Source organism: Eptesicus fuscus, chromosome 21 (genome assembly GCF_027574615.1).
Source record: "Eptesicus fuscus isolate TK198812 chromosome 21, DD_ASM_mEF_20220401, whole genome shotgun sequence".
Lineage (NCBI taxonomy): Eukaryota > Metazoa > Chordata > Mammalia > Chiroptera > Vespertilionidae > Eptesicus > Eptesicus fuscus.
Window position 1 is genome coordinate 34,604,239 of NC_072493.1, and position 19,299 is coordinate 34,623,537.

Here is a 19,299-nt window from a genome sequence, read left to right on the forward strand (position 1 = left end):
ATCATTCTCTCATATACTTCTCCAAGTGATTTGTGGCAGAGGTGGTATAATCTGGGAATATCAGAACTGCAGGCCGAGGGGCACAGATGGTATCCAAAGCCTGTGGTACTGCACTGATACAGTGGGGGAACCTGGTTGTTGAGAGCTGATTGGTGAATACAAGTGGAAATTGCTCCCCTTGGGATCCCCTGACTTAAAAGTGTTTTGAACACTTTTTATTCTACGAAGAGCTGCTTCTCTCCCACTGATTGGTGGTAACATTGTTGGGTTTATCAAGTGCCTGCTATTTTCAGGACTACATCCTGTTCTCTGGGGAGATTTGGAGTATCCACATAAGGAAAATCCTGTTTCTCTTAAACGTCTTAGATTCCTGTTGAAGCAGAATTTTAGGTAAGGCTTTAAGTGCAGGTAGGTTATTTGGGAAGTCATCCCAGCGAGCAGGAGTGGGGGTAGGGGTGGGACAGTGAGTTAGGGAATGAGGAGAAGCCAATACAATTATGTATTTCCAAGGCCACGAGGGCTCAATGCCACCAGAACTTCTGAGAAGCATTCAGAGTACCTCCTAGAATTGCCTGTGTGAGGACAGGAGACTGGGCCATTTGGCCACCAGCTCTTGTCCCCTTGAGGGTGGTCTCAATGGCATGAACTCCACCACATGTCCAGGCATTGCTTGTGACACGTAGGCAGGGTCAAACGAGGCCCCTCAGTCAGAAATGGAAAGCCTCTAGGTGTGTGCTTTGGTGGAATGTTGTCAGCAGTGACTCTGAGCTTACTCAGAATTGACCAGTGTGGGGGACAGCTAAAATTAGAGTCCTCAAGCATCTGCTATGGAAAGGATTCATGCTATAATAGGAAAAGGACTGGGGTGCAATAGAAACACCACCAGCAGATAGCTAATCTAGAGATTGAGGGGAAGGGTCTTGGAAGGCTTGCTGGAGGGAGTGGTTTCTAAGCTGAGACAGGGCCAGATGAATGGGAGGCAGGTAGAGGTGAGGTAGAGGTTCAGGATTGTATAGTTGGAGCATAGGTTTCAAGGTTAGGTGTGGTGAGAGAAGATCAGGAGGAACTTTGTAAGTTAAGGCGTTTAGACTTATTATAAGAGCAATAGGGGCCCAGGAAGAGACACTTAAGCAGAAAGACATGGTAAGCTTTGGGTTTTAGAAAATGCATTCTAATGACAGCATGTAGAATAGATGCCAGGATAGAGCAGTTGGGGAGACGGGTGAAGAGGCTGCTGAATTATCCAGGTGAAAGGATATAACAATGCGAACCAAGTTACTGACAGTGAGGCAGGTGAGAAGTAAAAAGATTTGACATATTTAGTTTCTAATCATGCTCTGCTCCTGGTAAAATTGTGTGTGTGTGTGTGTGTTGATGAAGTGATTGTTGTAGGGAAAAAATTTTTAGAAGATATGATTGAAAGCTCATAAAGAGCCCTTTGGAAAATCCTCGTGCAAATTGAGAAGTAAAATAGCTGTCAAAATATTTCAATTAAACTCTCACCTTAGAGGCGAAATAGCACAGTGCCCTGCTTCATCCTGGGTCTTCATTTTCTACTGGTTTGACCTTTGTTGTATCATTTACCCTCTTCAAACTTTATTTGTCCAGCTCAAGAAAACTATTCTCATTAAGCCTTGAGATGAGGATGCCTGCCCAGCCTATTCTGAGATGATCTTAAGCTAACAGCATGTAATGAGATAGGACCACAACAGGGAAGCTAATATCCTCTCAGTCAACATGAATACAGTGAGAGTGTGGAGGGAAATTTTTCAGCCCCAAGAATCCTGTGTGCAGTGTGGACACTGGCCTGTCAATTTACTCTCCAGGGCAGAGGCAGGGATGCATCCTTCACCAGCTCTGTGTTGCAGGGAGATGGGGGTTTCAGAATGGTTAGTGTGACACAAGGTCATCTCGAAGCCTCCTCCTCCAACTCTGAGACACAGTGCTCCTCTTTCACAGGCCATAGGGGGAATAAGATAAGAAATGTTTATGAAGGCACTTGGAGAATCAGCATTCTGGGCAAGTGAAAAGTATTGATGTTATCAGTAGGTCTTATGATGTTGTTAGCTCATAGAGGTTTTTAAATGCTTTAACTCTCTTGCATATTCCAGGGAAGCAGAAAATAACTTCCAGTTTCCTGCATGCTGATATATAACTGGTTTCATGAAGAGGCCAAAAGCCGTATCCTTCCCCTAATACCACCTCTTGCTAACTAGCTGCTTTCTGTTTCTCTTATTTTATCACATAACATTGACTGGAAACATTTGACCTGCAAAGACTTGAACTTGGGCATATGGGGTTTCTCCCACAGTCCATGATAGCAGCACCAGCAAATAGAACACAGGCTGTACATTCCCTGCTTTCAGGGTAAGGAATGTTCTCCACCTCCTGGGAAAAACCAGGACCCTGACTCACAGGAGTTGAAAGGAAACTGATCTCAGAATCCTTATAAGATATGTGACTTCTTGATCATCACTGTTGGGATCTGGTTCTCTTTCTCTTAAAAGAATTCCCTGGGGCTTTAGTGCACAAATGATGACAATGATTCAGTATGGCTAACATGTATTGCACCTTTATTCTGTGCCAGGTGCTGTTTTAAGCACTTTACGAGTAAGATACTCTATAGCCCATGAGTAACTATTCACTTTGTAGATTAGGAAATCGAGGCAGATGTGGTTAGATAACTAGCCTCAAGTCAGTAAGAGCTGGAATATGAACCTAGGCATGTGATCCTAAAGCCATGTCTGAATCATGCTCTGCTTCTCCATCCTTGTAAGCAGAGACCTGTCAGAGCATGCAGAGGTCTTCAGGATTTTCTGTCTCCAGGTCCTTGAACGGTCAGAGGAAAAGTGCATTAGACTTCTGCTCTATTTGACGTGTTCTCCATTCTAGACAGAAAGTACCCTAGATCCAAACATGTCCCATTAAGATAAATACTTGAATCCAGGAAGACCCATGCCAATCAGAAAAACCAGTTATTAAGAGATTATAGTTTTCACATGTTTCATGTTTTCACTTTCCCTAGATTAAAAAGATCAAGTGGAATGAGCAGCCTTTTGGGAAAAATTGGAGCCAAGAAGCAGAAGATGAGCACCCTAGAGAAGTCCAAATTGGACTGGGAGAGCTTCAAGGAGGAAGAGGGCATTGGTGAAGAACTAGCCATCCACAATCGAGGAAAGGAAGGGTAAGAATGAATAGCTGCTATTCCTCTGAAAAACCCTAAGAACTCTGAAATAGTTTATTGTAGACAGGCCACCCAATTTAAATGAAAAATGTGAGTACTTTGGTTTGTCAGTGAAGCTCTGTTCTAAGTGGGGCAGGTCCTGGCAGTGAGAATATCACTGGAGGTGACAGGAAGGGAGGGCCATGTGAGCAGCACTTCTCTCAGGGACAGTCTCGACTGCTGATCTGAACTTGCTGAATTAACAGCTCCCGTGAACTCTAAGTCACCTCGTTAATTCACATGGTCAGATGTGGCTCACTGTATCAGTCTTGGCCTGACCTGAGTTATTTGGCCTTCTGAGAAGCCAAACTAACTCAGTGCTTCAAAAGCAGCCAACAGAATGCATAGATGTCTCATTACCGTGGGTTTTGTTTTTATCCATGTCATTATGATCCAGAGTGGGGCTTCACCCTTGGCTTCAGCCTGTATGACATGCCATCCCTGGCCATCACTTGCAACCCCTTCCTCTTCACTTTGCAATACAAAGAGGATGTCCATAAACTATCTATTTAAGAGTATCAAGAAAGAAAGTGTTCAATGAGTACTTAGGAACCACAGAAGGGTAAGGAACAAAGCTAAACAGAAGTGGGTCCATGGCTCAAGGTCAACACTGCCCACCCCTAATAGTGACAGAAAGTGCTGTGTGGCTCATCAGACAGTCCTGGATGCTCATCACCCCAACCCTCACCAGTAAGGGCTCTCTCTGAGGCACACTGGACATCTCTGAGGCTCAGCTCCTTCCCCAATAAAATTGGAATAATGATACCACCCCTAGTGGTTATGAGGATCTCATGAAATACTACATGTAATATATGTATAATACATACAAGTAATATACATAAAGCCCTTTGCAGAATGCCTGTCACATAAAGTCACGCATTAAGTGGTAGGCACTTACATTATTTACAAGCTAAACTATAATAAAGACAGATGAGGGATTTATTTGGAGGGTTATGTATTTTAAATTAGGCTCTAAGATTATTTGAGTGAACTTGGATGCTGATCAGTATCAGTAGAAAAAAATTTTTTTTACTGACTTTATGAGCTTGTTTAACTACCAGACTCCTAAGTTAGTCTGTCAAAGATGGAATGTCACAGAACAGAGGCGGAAGTGCCAAAGCCACCTGGGAAGGCCCAGGTAAAGCGCAGACAGGAGTCAGTGTTATCTAGAGAAGGCTTCTGACATTTGCCCCAAACTTCCCCACTCCTTGACTCAGCTGTAGTCACTTACATTTGCCTAGTGATCTAAGGCAGCAGAGGAACTGCCAGTATGTTTCTCTCAATATTGATTATTAGAGGCCTGGTGCACGAAAATTCATGCACTGGAGGGGGTCCCTCAGCCCCGCCTGCACCCTCTTGCATTCCAGGAGCCCTCGGGGGATGTCCAACTAATGGCTTAGGCCCACTTGAGGGAGGCGAAGTGGCCAGCCCCACCCCCCATCGCCCGGCGGCTGCTGCCACCGCTGGTGGCCTCCCTCTGCAGTGACTGGAGGGGCTATCGGGACAGTGTTGTCCCTGATTGCCGTCCCCTCCCTCTGCCCACTGGCACCTGCCTTGGCTGGCCTGGCACTGCCCGCTGGCTGGCTCCACCCCCCGCCAACTGGTCATTCCGCCCTTCAGTCGATTTGCATATTAAGCTTTTATTATATAGGATTCAGGTTGGACAATGTTCATTCTGCTTGAGCTAATAGAGGTCTTATAAAAATAAGGAGTGATGCTTTAAAGATAAGGGACAGTTAATAAAATTAAAGCTGGAAGAGAACACGAGATTGAAAAAGACATCTGGTCCATGAGGAGGACTTTTCAGGCAATGGAAAATCGAGGAACTGGGTTAGGGGGCAATTGATGGTATGCACCTTTTAAATTCGCCACATATATGCCCTTTTGTCTGCTGTGGGCAATTCTCTCAGCTTTCATTATTTTGAAAATGTCCATGTGTTTCCTCATTTTTGAAGGAGACAGACGCAGACGCACATGTGAACAGATGAGATATGAGTCTCTCTCTCATATCTTTTATCTACACACACGTAATCCAAAGTCTCTATATTACGTGTGTGTAGATAAGTACTCTGCTTTTCCCTCCTTCTCTGAGACTTCCCCTGGCCAGGTGATTCTGCAGGTCTGATCAAGTTTTTCCAAGGCAGATCTGATGACTTCTGTGCTTTGCCTTTGGCTATTTTTACCCTTCGCTCCTAGCTCCTGCAGGCAGATCAAAGGGCCCAAACCCCGTCCTCTGGGTGTTTGTCCAAAGTTCAGGGGATAGGGTCACCCTTGTACAGAGCTGCTAAATCAGAGTCATACTTGTCTATCTCTTTAAATTCACCCTTAAATCAGGGGTGGGGAACCTATTTCCTGCCAAGGGCCATTTGAGTATTTATAACATCATTCCTTGGCCATTCAAAATTATCAACTTAAAAATTAGCCTCCTATATTTGTTCATACATTTAATTAACTCACCCCTAATGCCTTGGCAGGGCCAGACCAAATGGTTTCCTGGGACTTATATGGCCTGTGGGCCGCTCATTCCCCACCCCTGCTAGGAGCTTCCAATGCACAGCCAGGGTTGAGAATCACTTAGATTACAGCATCAGAATTCTAGAGATGACTTAACTAATGTCACCCCAATAAATGTAATAAAATTTTTTTAAAATTCTAGAGATGAGAGCAAGACAATCAGCTGCTGGGTGAGCCTTTCCAGCACATGGCAACTAGAGAGCCAACTTCAAAACATGATATCAAGAAGGGCAAGAAGATTCCTATTGAGAAGTGTGCCCAGTGCCCCAGCGTTGAAGGGAGGGAAGCATAAGAACCAAACCTGTAAGGTCATTTTGGGCAGAGGCAGGTCAGGCCCCCAAATTCTCCTACACAGATGCCAACAAAGCCAGAGGCATCATCTAGGGAGAGGATCCTCTGCATGAAGATGTGGAGAATCCCCAGAAGTGTACCCCTGGAACAAAGTGATCTTTACTGAACAAAGAAGGGGAAAGGGGTACATATGATAACATCTCAAAAAAACTACCTATGAGTAATGATTGGCCTCCCCCATATTTATTATGAGATCGTGACCTTTTTACAAGCACCATATTTAAGTCGATCTTGTATAAGAATTCAGGTCATGACCCGTGATAAAATTATTCCTGTTATGCAGTTCGGATTAAAATAAGATTAGATTGGGGTTAAAAGATTGTTGTGCTTTTTATGTTTTGATGCTAATTCCAGTTTAGTAAGTGCTATCATGTTTTTGCCCTTGTAAAAATTTGATAGAATTTGAAGCTAGATTTGTTATTATTTCCAATTTTTTAAATAATGATTTTGCTATCTTAAAATATTCACATAAGGGAACAATGCACCTTGAAAAACAGCAGGCACAGGATCAGATCTGCAAAGAATTTTTAGGCAATGGAAATATCAGGTACAGATTTTTAACTTTAAAAAATAAATACCTGCACAGATTTGAAAAAGACAAAGATAATTTCTAGAAATGAATAATATAATGACCATAATTAAAAACTAAATGATTAGATTTAACAATATGTGAACCAGCTGAAAAGAGAATCCATGAACTGGAAAATAGTCAGAAGAAATTAATTCAGAATATAGTTCACAAAGGCAAAAAATTTGGAAGGGAAGTTAAGCACCTCGGAGGACAAAGTAGGAAAAGATGAAAGACACCTCTTTATAGACTTTTTAAAACACAAAAAATCCCAAGATAAATAAAATAGAAATTTAAATTAAAATAGACATAAAAGAGCAAAACTGTAGAAAACCAAAGATAAACAGAAAAATCTTAAGAGCAGCCAGAAAAAAGACAGTTCTGTGAAAGGAGGGGCATTAGACTGACACATGGCTTCTTATCTGCAACAGTACAAGCCACAGACACTGGAATGGTCTGTTCAAAGTGCAAAATAAACAACCCCCAACCTAGACTTCTGTATTACGTGTGTGTAGATAACGATATGAGATTCATATCTCATCTGTTTACGAGTGTGTGCGTCTGTTTGTCTCCTTCAAGAATGAGGAAAAATATGGACATTTTCAAAATAATGAAAGCTGAGAGAGTTGCCCCTAGCAGACAAAGAGGTATATATGTGGTGAATTTAAATGAGTGCCTATTGTATAAAACAATAATGTTAATGTCTTGTATAGTGTTAGTTTTTTTTTTCTTTTTCTTTCTTTCTTTTTAATCCTCACCCAAGGATATTTTTCCATTTATTTTTAGAGAGAGTGGAAGTGAGAGGGAAAGACAGAAATATCTATGTGAGAGAAATATATTAATTGGTTGCCTCCTGCACACACCCCAACCAGGGCCCGGGCCAGGGAGGATCCTGCAACCGAGGTATGTGCCCTTAACCGGAATCCAACCCAGGACCCTTCGGTCTGCAAGCCAACGCTCTATCCACTGAGCCAAACTGGCTAGGGCAGGTTTTTTTCCTTAAAGCAACATAGTATTAAACACCTGGCAACTAATATATAAAAGTTGGAAGATGGTAAGTGGAGTTTAGTTTTTCAAAGATCTTTTATTATCCAGGAGGAGGGTAAAGGTGTTGATTAAATGTGCATATTTGGATAAATTCCAAAGGAATGGAGGGAGAATAATGAAATGATTTGTGAAAGAAGACACTAAAAGAGAATTAAAGAAACCAAACATGCAAGCCAAGTAATAAGCACAAAATAAAATGATAGCTTTACAACTTAATGTATATTAGACAAAGGAGACTTTAAAGCAGATACATTACCAGAAATAAAGAAGGCAGTCTCATCATGATAAAAATGTTCAATTTATCTGGGAGATAAAATAATGCAAATTCAAATGTACCATTTTGCATTATCTACCGAAGCTCAGTGTAGTTATTCCCTGTGACTTAGCAATTTCACTCCTAGCTGTATTCCCAACAGAAATTCAGTTATATGTTCCCCAAAAGACAAATGTGAGAATTTAAATAACAGTACTTTTCATAATATGCCCAAACTAGAAACAACTCAAATGTCTATCAATAGTGTGACAGGCAACGTGTGATAGGTTCACACATGGGGATGCTCTTCAGCAATGGGAAGGAACATGAATAAATTTTAACAACATAACACAAAGATGTTCATGCAGTATGATTTCATTTCTCTGAAGGTCAAAAATAGGCAAAACTAGTGTGTCCGTTAGGTCACAAAGGCAAGTCACAAAAGAATATGCACAGTGTAAGTCTATGCCAAGTTCAAAATGCAGCACAACTAGCCTGTAACATGGAGGGAACAGAAACTTGAACGGAGAGCAAGGAAAGGCAGGCAAGCTCGCACCTGGGCAGCCTGGGTGCTGGGTGAGCTGCAGAGGCCTCCTCGAGGCTGGCAGCATTCTGCTTCTTGACCTGGTGACGGTCACATGCGTGTTTGCTTTATAGCAATTCATTTGTCTTGCCCATTTTATATACCTGTCTCTCTGTGTATTTGTGTTATGTTTTACCATAAACTGAGTTGAAACTGAATACAAATCCTGTCTTTATTACCAACCTGCCAAGTGCTCTAGTCCCAGGTTCTTTCTCTATAAAGTATACCTGTCAGGTTTATTATGGGAATTAAATAAGTAGAGGAAATGTCTGGCATGTTTGTAAATAGGAATCCCTCCCCACCCCCACCCCACTTCCACTTCCACTCCTTTCTCCCATTTGCCTTTATTGACCACCCCAAGTCTAGGGCCTTACAGAAAAGCTAGGTGCTTTATTCCTTTAAATCCCTTGCTGGTGTATTCCTGCCAACCCTTTAGGAATAGTTTCCACAGTGGGTGCAAATACAGCTTGGGGGCATCTCCTCCTACTCTCCCTGGCAGACTTTTCTTCCTCCTCTGAGCTGTTAAACTTGGGAAGTCCCAGGGCTGAGCTCCTCACGTTCTCTCTCCTAACAAAGTTCACTAGTTCCACAGATTAGGTACGTTTTTCTGATGACTCCCCAAAAAGCGGCCATTCCATTGAGCTCCAGACTCCCATATCACTTGTTTAGTTGACATCTCCATGTCCAAGGCACATATCAAAGTTAACATCCCAAACTACATGCCTATTTTCTTTCCATAAACAGACTCCCTCAGACTTCCCAAAAAATGGCACCATCGCCATCCGCCCAACTGTTAAAAGGAAAACCTAGGAGTCATCCTTGGTTTCCTCTCTTTCCACTCATACCCTGCCCACCTCTCTTCCTCTTCTCCCATGCTCATGGCAGTCCAGTCTCTGTAGCGCTCCTCCAGACCCTCCTCCACGATGGGTTCGCCTCAGATGCCACTCTCTAGAGCAGTCCCGCCCCAGGGACCCTCAATCACATCAGCCTGTTTGATTTTGTCCATTACACTTACTACCAACTGGTGCATGTCATTGTGTTCGGTTTCCTATATAGTAAGTTCCCAAGGATGGGGTCTGGTTCACCACTTTGTCGCCAGCACCTCTAAGTGCATCTGCCCAGAGTAGGTGCTGAGCCACTGCGCTCAGTGCTCGTCCCTCTGGCTAGCTGACAGCCATAGCTTTGATTTGGAGCTCAGTAGGATTCGGATTCACCACCCAGAAAAAAAGGGTAGAATACATCCCAATGATGTCTCTACCCGGGCATCATTTTTGGTGAGCAAAGTTGGTTAAAATGCCTCCACCAAAGATGCTTTTTCTTTGAGCCCAGATTCCTAGGGTGCCGGGTCCAGCATTTCAGGATATGTGTTAGCAGTCTGCACTTGAGGCGTTTGGCATTGCTTCCCTCTCACTTGTACTAGTAAGTGATCCCACAGGTTCCCCAGCAGCAGAGGCCAGCAGGCTTTGGGGAAGGGATCAGTGCATAGAAAATGAGAGATATGGTTTGGGCTGATGATTGGAAACCAGGTGTGCTTGTGATTTGGAGAGGCATGAAGGGGAGAACAGAGAAAATAATTTTCTTTCTCCAAAGAATCTGTCTCCATGACCCCCAAGAGACACTATTTCAGAACCACACCAATGTGGAGGTGAGATGGGAGGAAAGCAGTGGAGAAGAAAGTTAAAATCACCTCCCTGTCACTCGGCCCTCAAGATGTTTGCAAGTTACAGCTCTTCTGTGGAGGGGGAGACACAGGCTTGTGCCCTATTGGACAGATTGCTTCTTTCGGTTGCATTTCTCAGGGCAAAAAGTGCCCATCTTATTACACACACCCCAGAGCTTTATTCTAGCCTCGGAACGCCTCCACCGCCTGTTGATGTGGTGTTGGGTGTTGAAGTTCCCCCTTTCCTTCTTGTGTTTGTACTGCAGTGAATGCTTATTGGCTGTGCTTGCAAGCCAGCTAGTAACGCAGCCCTAAAGCATCCCATGTTCTGTCCCTGCTTCAGTTGTCCCTGCATCTCCCGGTGCCTTTTCCTTCGCTGGCCAGTGGGCAAGAGGCCTCTGGTGGATGGGTGACCAGCCATGGAATGGGGCTTTTGGGGGTGAGCACACCCATTTGGAGGTGAGGGTCTTCCACCCTCACAGACCTCTGGTGTCTCAGGAGGGTGGGTGGTCACCCTTTCATTTGTGGCATGAGCTTCCAGAAGTAGGTGCTGACATGCTCCCTGGAAGCATTTTCTTTTTCTTTCTTTCTTTCTTTCTTTCTTTCTTTCTTTCTTTCTTTCTTTCTTTCTTTCTTTCTTTCTTTCTTTCTTTCTTTCTTTCCTTTCTTTTTTCTTTCTTTCCTTTCTTTCTTTCTTTCCCTCCCCTTCCCTTCCCTCCCCTCCCCTTCCCTCCCCTTCCCTTCCCTCCCCTCTTCCCTCCTTCCCCTCCCCTCCCTCGAGCTCCTGCAAGGCAAGGAGGAAGGAATTGAAACCAGATTTGCCAAAATTATTTGACCTGGAAGCATTTTCTATCCTTCTCTTGTCCTCTTCCATTTTCCCTTCCTTCCTCATGGGCCTGGATCTCACGAAAATTGGTGGCAGAAAAGTAATTTGGGTTGAAAGAGCAAAAAGATGTCAGAGCCTGTTGTGTCTAACCTGGTTCTGAAAGGAAAGGCTAGAAAATCCCTGAGGTTTTGATGCCATTAGCACATTTTATTAATGAAAGTGAAGAACTGCTCTCTCTTAAATGGGCCACATAACCCAGTAGTAGAGGGAAAGGATGACACCCCTATGGCTCGCTTCCCAAGGTCCCAAGTGAGGGTACAGCATTTCAGGTCAGAAAAGCACTTGTCAGCTGGCAGTTCTCTTCTGGGGCTGTAACCTGCTTAAAGTGCCTGGAAACTTCTTGAGGCTCGGTTTACCTTGGAAGAGGGCTTTCCCCAGGAGCCTTCCTCTTTCTAGAGCATTTGGTCCCTGGGTCCCTGTTCCAGCTGTCCTGGATTGTGAGCAGTCGAGTCAGAAATGGGAAGCAAGAATCCTGAAGTGCTCATAGCTATTTGGGGTTTTATTGTTTACAAAGCAGTTGTCACGGTTTCATTTTATCATTAGAGTGGCACAGTAATTTTCATTCCTGTCTTACAGAGAAGAAAAATAAGGCACAGTATCTTGCCCAGAGTCACACAAATAGTAAATGCCATCCTTACAGTGGTGGGGGCATCCCTGTCCAATAGAAATTTTGTTCCTGGTCAGCTCTTGGCAGTAAACCAAAGCCATCACAAGGATCCCGTTAGCAGCTGCAGATGGCTGTGAATGGGGAATGAAGTCAACAGACCTGTCTTGATGGCCTTTGTCTGGAGTGCCCTTGAGAATTCAGTTGCATTCTGTACATGTGCCCCTCTTTGCTGCCTGAGGCCTCCCCTATACCTGAACTCTGCCTGCACCTGCCTCTTTAGCACCCAGCCTGGTTTCACTGTTGATAGTCTCAAGGTCAGCTGGATCAGCACAGCTATCAGGAACCTTCAAGGCCATTATTCATGCTCAGCGTGCATCCTAATTTAAGTATCACTTCCTCTTCTTTATTTTTTAAATATATTTTTATTGGTTTCAGAGAGGAAAGGAGGAGGAGAGATAGAAACATCAATGATGAGAGAGAATTATTGATCAGCTGCCTCCTGCACACCCCCATTGGGGATCGAGCCCGCAACCCGGTCACATGCCCTGACCGGGAATTGAACTGTGATCTCCTGGTTCATAGGTCAATGCTCAGTCACTGAGCCATGCCGACTGGGCCACTTCCTCTTCTTTAAAAGAAAGTCAAGAAGAAAGACCACAAATTCTCAAAGCCACATACCATACTTCCTTTTCCTTACCACTGACCTGCTCTCTCAGACAGGTAGCACTGGATCGTGGCTCTCTTGAAACATGCCCTAAATTCCTCTTGAGCTACAGCTCACCCCTTTTTTTCTGCTGGAACTTCGAGGGGCATTTAAAGCACACTGCTATCAAAACGCTGATCCCCACTGTGATCTGCACCCAGGGCTGGTTGGCTGGGGTGGGAGAAATGGTGGTTACAGTGTGACAGAGCCCTTCAGTTGATTTTGATTAACAGTCCCCACTGGAGAATCCTGGGTCCTTTGGTGACAGATGGAAGGGAATTTGTTCTGCCATGTGTCTACCTCCCACTAGTCTCCCTTATTTTCCCTGTGTATCAAAAAGGGGTCCCATGTCTGTGGCTTCTCCATCTACCAGGGAATCTGAAATTCAAATTTAATGGGCATCCTGTATTTTACTTGCAAAATATGACAACCTAACCCTGAGGGCTTATGTCAAACCTAGGAGCAGACTCTACCCTGGTGTTTCAGCCATTCTGGCTTCTAGTTGGCAGGGTTTATTTAAAAAAATATATTGTTAATGATTTCAGAGAGGAAGGAAGAGGGAGAGAGTGATAGAAACATCAATGATGAAAGAGAATCATCGATTGGCTGACTCCTGCACCACTCACAATGGGGATCGAGCCCGCAATCCGGGCATGTGCCCTGACCAGAAATCGAACCATTGACCTCCTGGTTCATAGATCGACCCTCAACCACTGAACCACGCTAGGCTATAGTTGGCAGTTGTGACACAGCCTCTTAGTTCCTAATCCCAGACCAGGTGGTAGCTGGCTACTAGTTGCTGATAACAGGCATCTAGAGAGTTGACTATTTCTCTTGGATCAATTGTCCTCAGGACCCTGACAGAAGCTAGCTTCCCAAAGTGATGGTGCCATTTTGTTGAGCACCTTCTCTGTGCTAACTAAATTGGCAAGGTTATGTGGCTTAGTCAGAGTCAAACAGCCAGCAAAGGCAGAGTCAGGATTCACATTTAGAGCCATCCTCTCTGTAGTAAGGCATAGGGTGGCCTGGCTGGAAAGCAGAAAGGAAAGCCGGCATTTCACAGGGTGCTGTGAGAGGGAAAGCAAGATCCGGAACTCAGCAAAGGAGCACAAGTTCCTAAACCTGGTAAGGTTCTCACCATAAACGTAATGACCTTGTAATGACAGATGCACATTTTCCAAGATGCAACAAAGAAAAATTAGTGCAGAGATTCAATTATGTGTCCCATTTTCAATGGCAATTTTGCTCTCTCAAATAGATTAATTAGCAGCAGAGATCCCCCTCCCTCAGGCAAATGTCGGCACACTTTATGGCAAAAAGGAGTATTGAAATGCAGCTGTGTCTCGCCTGCCTGCTTCATCCCTGTGCTTCCTTCCCATCCTGCCTGGGAGGACCCAGGGAAGCCTTGTCTACTGAACCTGGCCTCAGATTTAGGGAGCAAATCACTGACCTTTTAAGGGACCCCTGTATGTGGACTATGGGCAGCAGAGGCACTTGATCTCATTTTCTTAGAACAGTGGTCAGCAAACTGCAGCTTTCGAGCCACATGTGGCTCTCGAGCCGCGGTTTGCCGCTCTGTTGACTGATGAGTTTGCCGACCACTGGGAAAGGGGCTTAATCACAAGGAACAACAACAGCCTGTAATTATTGGAATCGAGAGTCTAGGTCAGTGGTCAGAGCCCTTTAGTTGATTTTGATTAACAGTCCCCACTGGAGAATCCTGGGTCCCTTTGGTGACAGATGGAAGGGGAATTTGTTCAGAGTGGCAAACCGCGGCTCACAAGCCTCAGTTTGCTGACCACTGCCTTAGAAGAATTTAGGGAAAGGTCTCTTCTGTCAACCTGGAGGCAACCTGACCCCACCTGGGTGGAGGATACATGGAGGAGGGAGGGTGAGGGGAAGGAAAGGGTGGAGGCAGTTAAATACCTTCCAACGTGAGCACTCTATGTACTTCTTCACTTCACCTTCCCTGCAGCCCTGTGAGGTGGTTTTTGCTACACTTCTCCTTCCATTTTCAGATGACCTTTTTGACATTTTGATGTATATACGCAGGATGCATAGCCTCCTCTCCCCACCAACTCAGCACACCACTAAGCGAGCTGAACTCTGAACCTGTGCTTGGCTCCACCCCTGTTCTCTCTTTAAAGCCTTGTTACATTTTCCTGCCACCAAAGCCTCTCATGTACGTTCCCTTTGATAAGTTACTGCTTTCTTTTTTCATTCACAGCTGAACCAGAAACATCCTTGTTTAGACCAAATGTGAGGGTCGTGTTACTGACAGTCGTGGGTGGTCATTCTGGGCACCAACTGTGGTCATCTGTTTGCCTTTGCTGTGATCGGTGATCCTGCTGCCCAAGTGGATCTGTTCACACCTGGGGGGATGGGATAGTGCAGCGGAGACACTTTCTCTTACTGGATTCTGACAAACATCTTTTTCATTTTCTTCTAGGTACATTGAACGGAAAGCTTTTCTAGACCGAGTGGATCACAGGCAATTTGAAATTGAGCGAGATCTCAGGCTGAGCAAAATGAAACCCTGATGCTGTGGGGGGACATTGGTAGCAGCTTAATCCTGTTTACAATGTGAGCTTCTCGTGGGTCTGTGAAATGTCTCTAGTGTTTTTCCTCGACTGTTTCCCAGCAAGACCTTTATTTTCTACATTGAATTTCTGTCTTTTGTATCTTCATCTCACATGGTTTCATTCATTTTTACTTTTAAAAGTTTGTTCTTAAATAAAAATTGGTCCTATAAGAGGCTGGTGAAGTTGATGACACCACTCGCCTTCTCTTTATTACATTCCAGGCCTGTCCTGCTGGCCACGGTGAGGATGTGAACTTGGGGGCCATGGGGCTCTTTCTGACGTCGGCCTGGCCCCAGAGACTGATGGCAGGGGGCTCCCAAGTCTTGGTGCAATGCCAGGTCCCTGGGCAGTTTAGTTCTCGGTTCTATTCGTGCTTCTCTCCATTCAGGATTAGTTACTGGTATAAAGTAAGGCTGAGCCCCAGCCAGTTTGGCTAAGTGGACAGAGCATTGGCCCGAGAACTGAAGGATCCCAGGATCCCAGGTTCGATTCCGGTCAAGGGCACTTACCTCAGTTGCAGGATCAATCTCCCAGTCCCAGTAGGGGCGGGTGCAGGAGGCAACCAATTAATGTGTGTCTCTCATATTGATGTTTCTTTCTCTCTCTCTCTCTCTCCTCTCCCTCCCTCCCTCCCCCCCCCCTTTCTCTCTCTCTCTCTCTCACCCTCCCCCCTCCCCCCGCCAACTCTCTCCCTTCCATTCTCTCTAAAAATCAATGGGAAAAAATATCCTCAGGAGAGGATATAAAAAAAAGCAGCCTCAGAGCAGGCTTTCATTTATGTGTCATTGGCCATAGCTGGGTCATTAGACCGCCCCTGGCTGTGGGGGAGCCTGGAAAAGCCTCTGACCTGGAAGACGGGAAGTGGGTGGGCTGAGGGGGGAAGATTAGGACTAGGTGATAGGTCAGCCAACCAGTGGTACCCTGTACACTCAGTTCTTTGTAATAAACAAACAGGCTTTTCTCCATTTGGTCTTTAAAGTTGTCCCGGAGGAGTGGGTGGAGTTAGAGATGAAACAAGATGGGCCATGTATGTTGGTAGCTATTGAAGCTATACATCAAGTTCTTTATATAGACTTACAATGTTTATAATCCTTTTGTAAATTGAGGCAGAAAGGCTGAAGTGCTCTGCCTAGTCCAGGACGGAATGGGTGGCCTCCCAGAGCGCCCCCCTCCCCCACAGGTCTGGCAGGAATGTATTGGAGGGGACCCTGGTATAGGAAGAATTGTGCCCCACCGCCTAAGATCCATCTCCCAGATGTTGAAGCACCTTTTCTGACCCTAACGTTCACTCCTTACTGTGTGGCTCAGTTCCAAGGGACAGTGGAACTGGCCAGCAAGCTGGTCCCTCCAAATGAATGGCTGTGTCTTGTAGGTGTAAATCAGGCCCCAGGAGATGTTGTTGTGGCAGAATGCATGGGAGAACAATCAGCCAGCACTCTGAGCGAGGAAAGTTTAACCTTTATTTCGCAGATCTGCTAGTCCAGGGGAATTCCAGATCCAAAGCCTGAACTGAACTCGTGGGGAGGCTCTGACCTATATATCTCCTCCTGTGGCGGGCCCCTGAGGGTTCCCGCAGTTCCACCCATGTCAGTCTTGGGCCTTAGGGGCATGCTCCCCAGCTCCACCCAAGTCAACTGTGGCGGGGCCCTGGGGTTAGGCTCTGCAGCTCCACCCAAGTCAGTCAGAGTGGGGAAGTAAGACTACAGTTTTAACCAGATACTGAACTGGGTTGCAAGCCCTGCCATTCCTTTTCAATGTGAGTCTTCTCAGCCCTGCCTGACCAGCCCTGCCTGCTCAAGTGGGTTGAGCACCGTGGCTCTAGAATAGAGTGTCTGTCGCCTGCCAGGCAGAGGACTAAGGTGTAAGAGAATCGGAAGGAAATGGCACAGCCACTATGAGGCAGGCCTGCATGACTCCGTGAGTGGTGAGCTCTGGAGAGGGTGAGTTGGGCTAGAGGTAGGCATGGTCCAGCCTTGGGCCTTCCTCTGGCTCATCTGTGCTCCTGTCTGAAACCCATCTGGACCTACTTTCTCAGCCAGCATTGTACCTGTCAGACCTCCTCCTACCTCACTCAAAGGACAGAGCTGCCTCAGCTAATGCCTGGCCTTACTTGGTGACCCCACTGAGGCCAGGCTGGGTGGTGAGGCTAATTGAGGTGTGTTCGTCTTCAATCAGGAATCACCTTTTTCATCAGTCTTGTTTGAACCACAGCAGACACTCCCTAACCCACAGTTTTAAGAACAAATGTATAATATTTTATCTAGCTCTTCACATCCACATTTAGTGAAAACTAATCTGCCTCACTCCCAACAAAAATACTGTCCCTTTATCCCAGAGTCGGGAATTGTCAAGGAAAATGTTTGTAGGAAGTGGGAAGTGGAAAGACTGAGTCAGTGCTAAGAGGCAGTTTGGCAGCACTTTGCTGGGCACCGTGCGCCTCCCTTGCTGCGGCACGAGTGATGGAGGAGGACGGCCCAAGGTCACTTCCTGGCTGGTCTGTGGAGTCCAGAGAATCCCTGAGAGTTGGGTTTCCTGGCTGTGCTCTGGCCATCAGTTTTGTCTTCTCCTTGTCGCAGGTGGGTGTGTAGGATTTCCAGGGCCTCTGGTACCTTCCCATTACTGAAAAAACTGCCCTATAACAGCATAAGGTCAAAGAATAAAACAAGCTGCTTTGTGTTCTGCTCACCTATTTCCTGAGGAACTCGGTGCTCTAATTAGGAGCTCTGCATGAGGTCTCTAGGGGAGAAGAGGCTGCATTAAGAATGAAATCTTGAGCCCTGACCGGTTTGGCTCAGTGGATAGAACGTCGGCCTTCTGACTGAAAGGTCCCAGGTTCAATTCCGGTCAAGGGCATGTACCTTGGTTGTGGACATATCCCCAGTGGGAGGTGTGCAGGAGGCAGCTGATTGATGTTTCTAACTCTCTATCCCTCTCCCTTCCTCTCTGTAAAAAAATCAATAAAATATATATATATTTTTAAAAAGAATGAAATCTTGAGCGAGCTGATGAGGAGGAACTTTATTAAGAGCCCTGGCAGACAGTCCGGTGCCTGAGTTCATGAGACCTGTCCAGGTGGAGGAGGCCAGCTGATGGCTAACCCACAGAGGGACAGAGAACCTCCCTAGAGAGGATGGGGTAGTGGTCCTTCTGTTACCCAGGCCAGGACCACGAAGGCCAGGGGACAGGGCTCTCTGGGTATTATGCTCCTTGTGGCACTGGCAGAACAGAGGAGGGGTGATGTGGGTGTGTAATGGGTAGTTGGGGAGGCATGGGGTAGGGGGAGAGGAGGAGGGGGGAGAAGGACCTAGAGCAAGCTCACGAGAGTGCACTCTGGCATTTGGCTTCAGAACTGGAATTGCTCAGGCATGTTGGGTAAGAGTTCATGAACTTTTTTTCATTATCCCCAAACAAATGAACAGTAGGAAGTGATATGAGATGGTGGCCTCCTGGGGAAGGATCAGAAGCTCTTAGCTTCATCAGCAAATGGTGGCCTGGTTCCATGTGCCAGGTGCTTCCTCACATGTTATCAGATCCTCCTCGTTTTTGAGAAGAGGAAACTTGCCTGAAGTCAAACTGCAAAACAGCCAGTGGTCACACCTACATCTCATGACTGGAACGGGACAGGCGAGATTAAACACTCATCGCCCTTGGAGCTCTGTGATGGAGGGTTCACGTTGGGAAGAACGGACCTGAGTGCAACAGGGCAGAAGCGACAATGAGACGAGCTTGCAGTTGCATGGTGGCTGTCACACTCGCTGCCAGACTTTGTGTCCAAAGTCGCCAAAGGCCTCGCTTCCCATCCTGCCTGTGCCCAGGGACGCTCCCTGCAGGGGGAGGGGAGTGTGGCCTCACCCAGACCTCTCAGTCCTTGTTCAGACAGGCCTCCTGGTGAGGTGTCACTCCTGCATAAGCTCTGTGCTGAGCAGTGTAGACCACAGTGCCCTCTCCTTTGGGGTGCTGCCTAGTTTCAGGGAGTGAGGGGAGGAGGATGACTGCCAACATATCCTAAATGTCAAGGTGTCTTAAATGCCACTCGCTCTGCACCCAGGAAGGCCAGAGGACAGGGCTGCTTCCTGGGCTTACAGGTGTGCCCATGGTTCCTGCTTGGGATTTTGCTGCAGTCTTTTCTTTTTTTTCTGCAGCTTTTTGTTTTTGGTACCCTTCTAGGGCAACTTAGATTCAAAATACTATCAAATGCAATCTTTGTGCACAAGCAAGTTGACAACTACAACAAGGAAAATGGGATGTAAAAGTCCAGAAGATTCTGTCCTGGTTCTCTACAGACCAGAATGGCCCAAACCACAGAGACCCTCCTTCAGGCC

The 19,299-nt window shown here is 45.9% G+C and overlaps 1 protein-coding gene across 1 annotated transcript in view; it reads left to right on the forward strand.

Moving 5' to 3' along the window:
* Window positions 1–15,147, forward strand: part of CFDP1 (craniofacial development protein 1) — a 114,783-nt gene extending 99,636 nt beyond the window's left edge. Inside the window, exons 6-7 of the mRNA XM_008139670.3 lie at window positions 3,026–3,184; window positions 14,845–15,147. Of these exons, the coding sequence (XP_008137892.3) occupies window positions 3,026–3,184; window positions 14,845–14,935 (250 nt within the window). The 3' untranslated portion in view covers window positions 14,936–15,147. The remainder of the gene's footprint in view (window positions 1–3,025; window positions 3,185–14,844) is intronic.
* The last annotated feature ends 4,152 nt before the right edge of the window (window positions 15,148–19,299 follow it).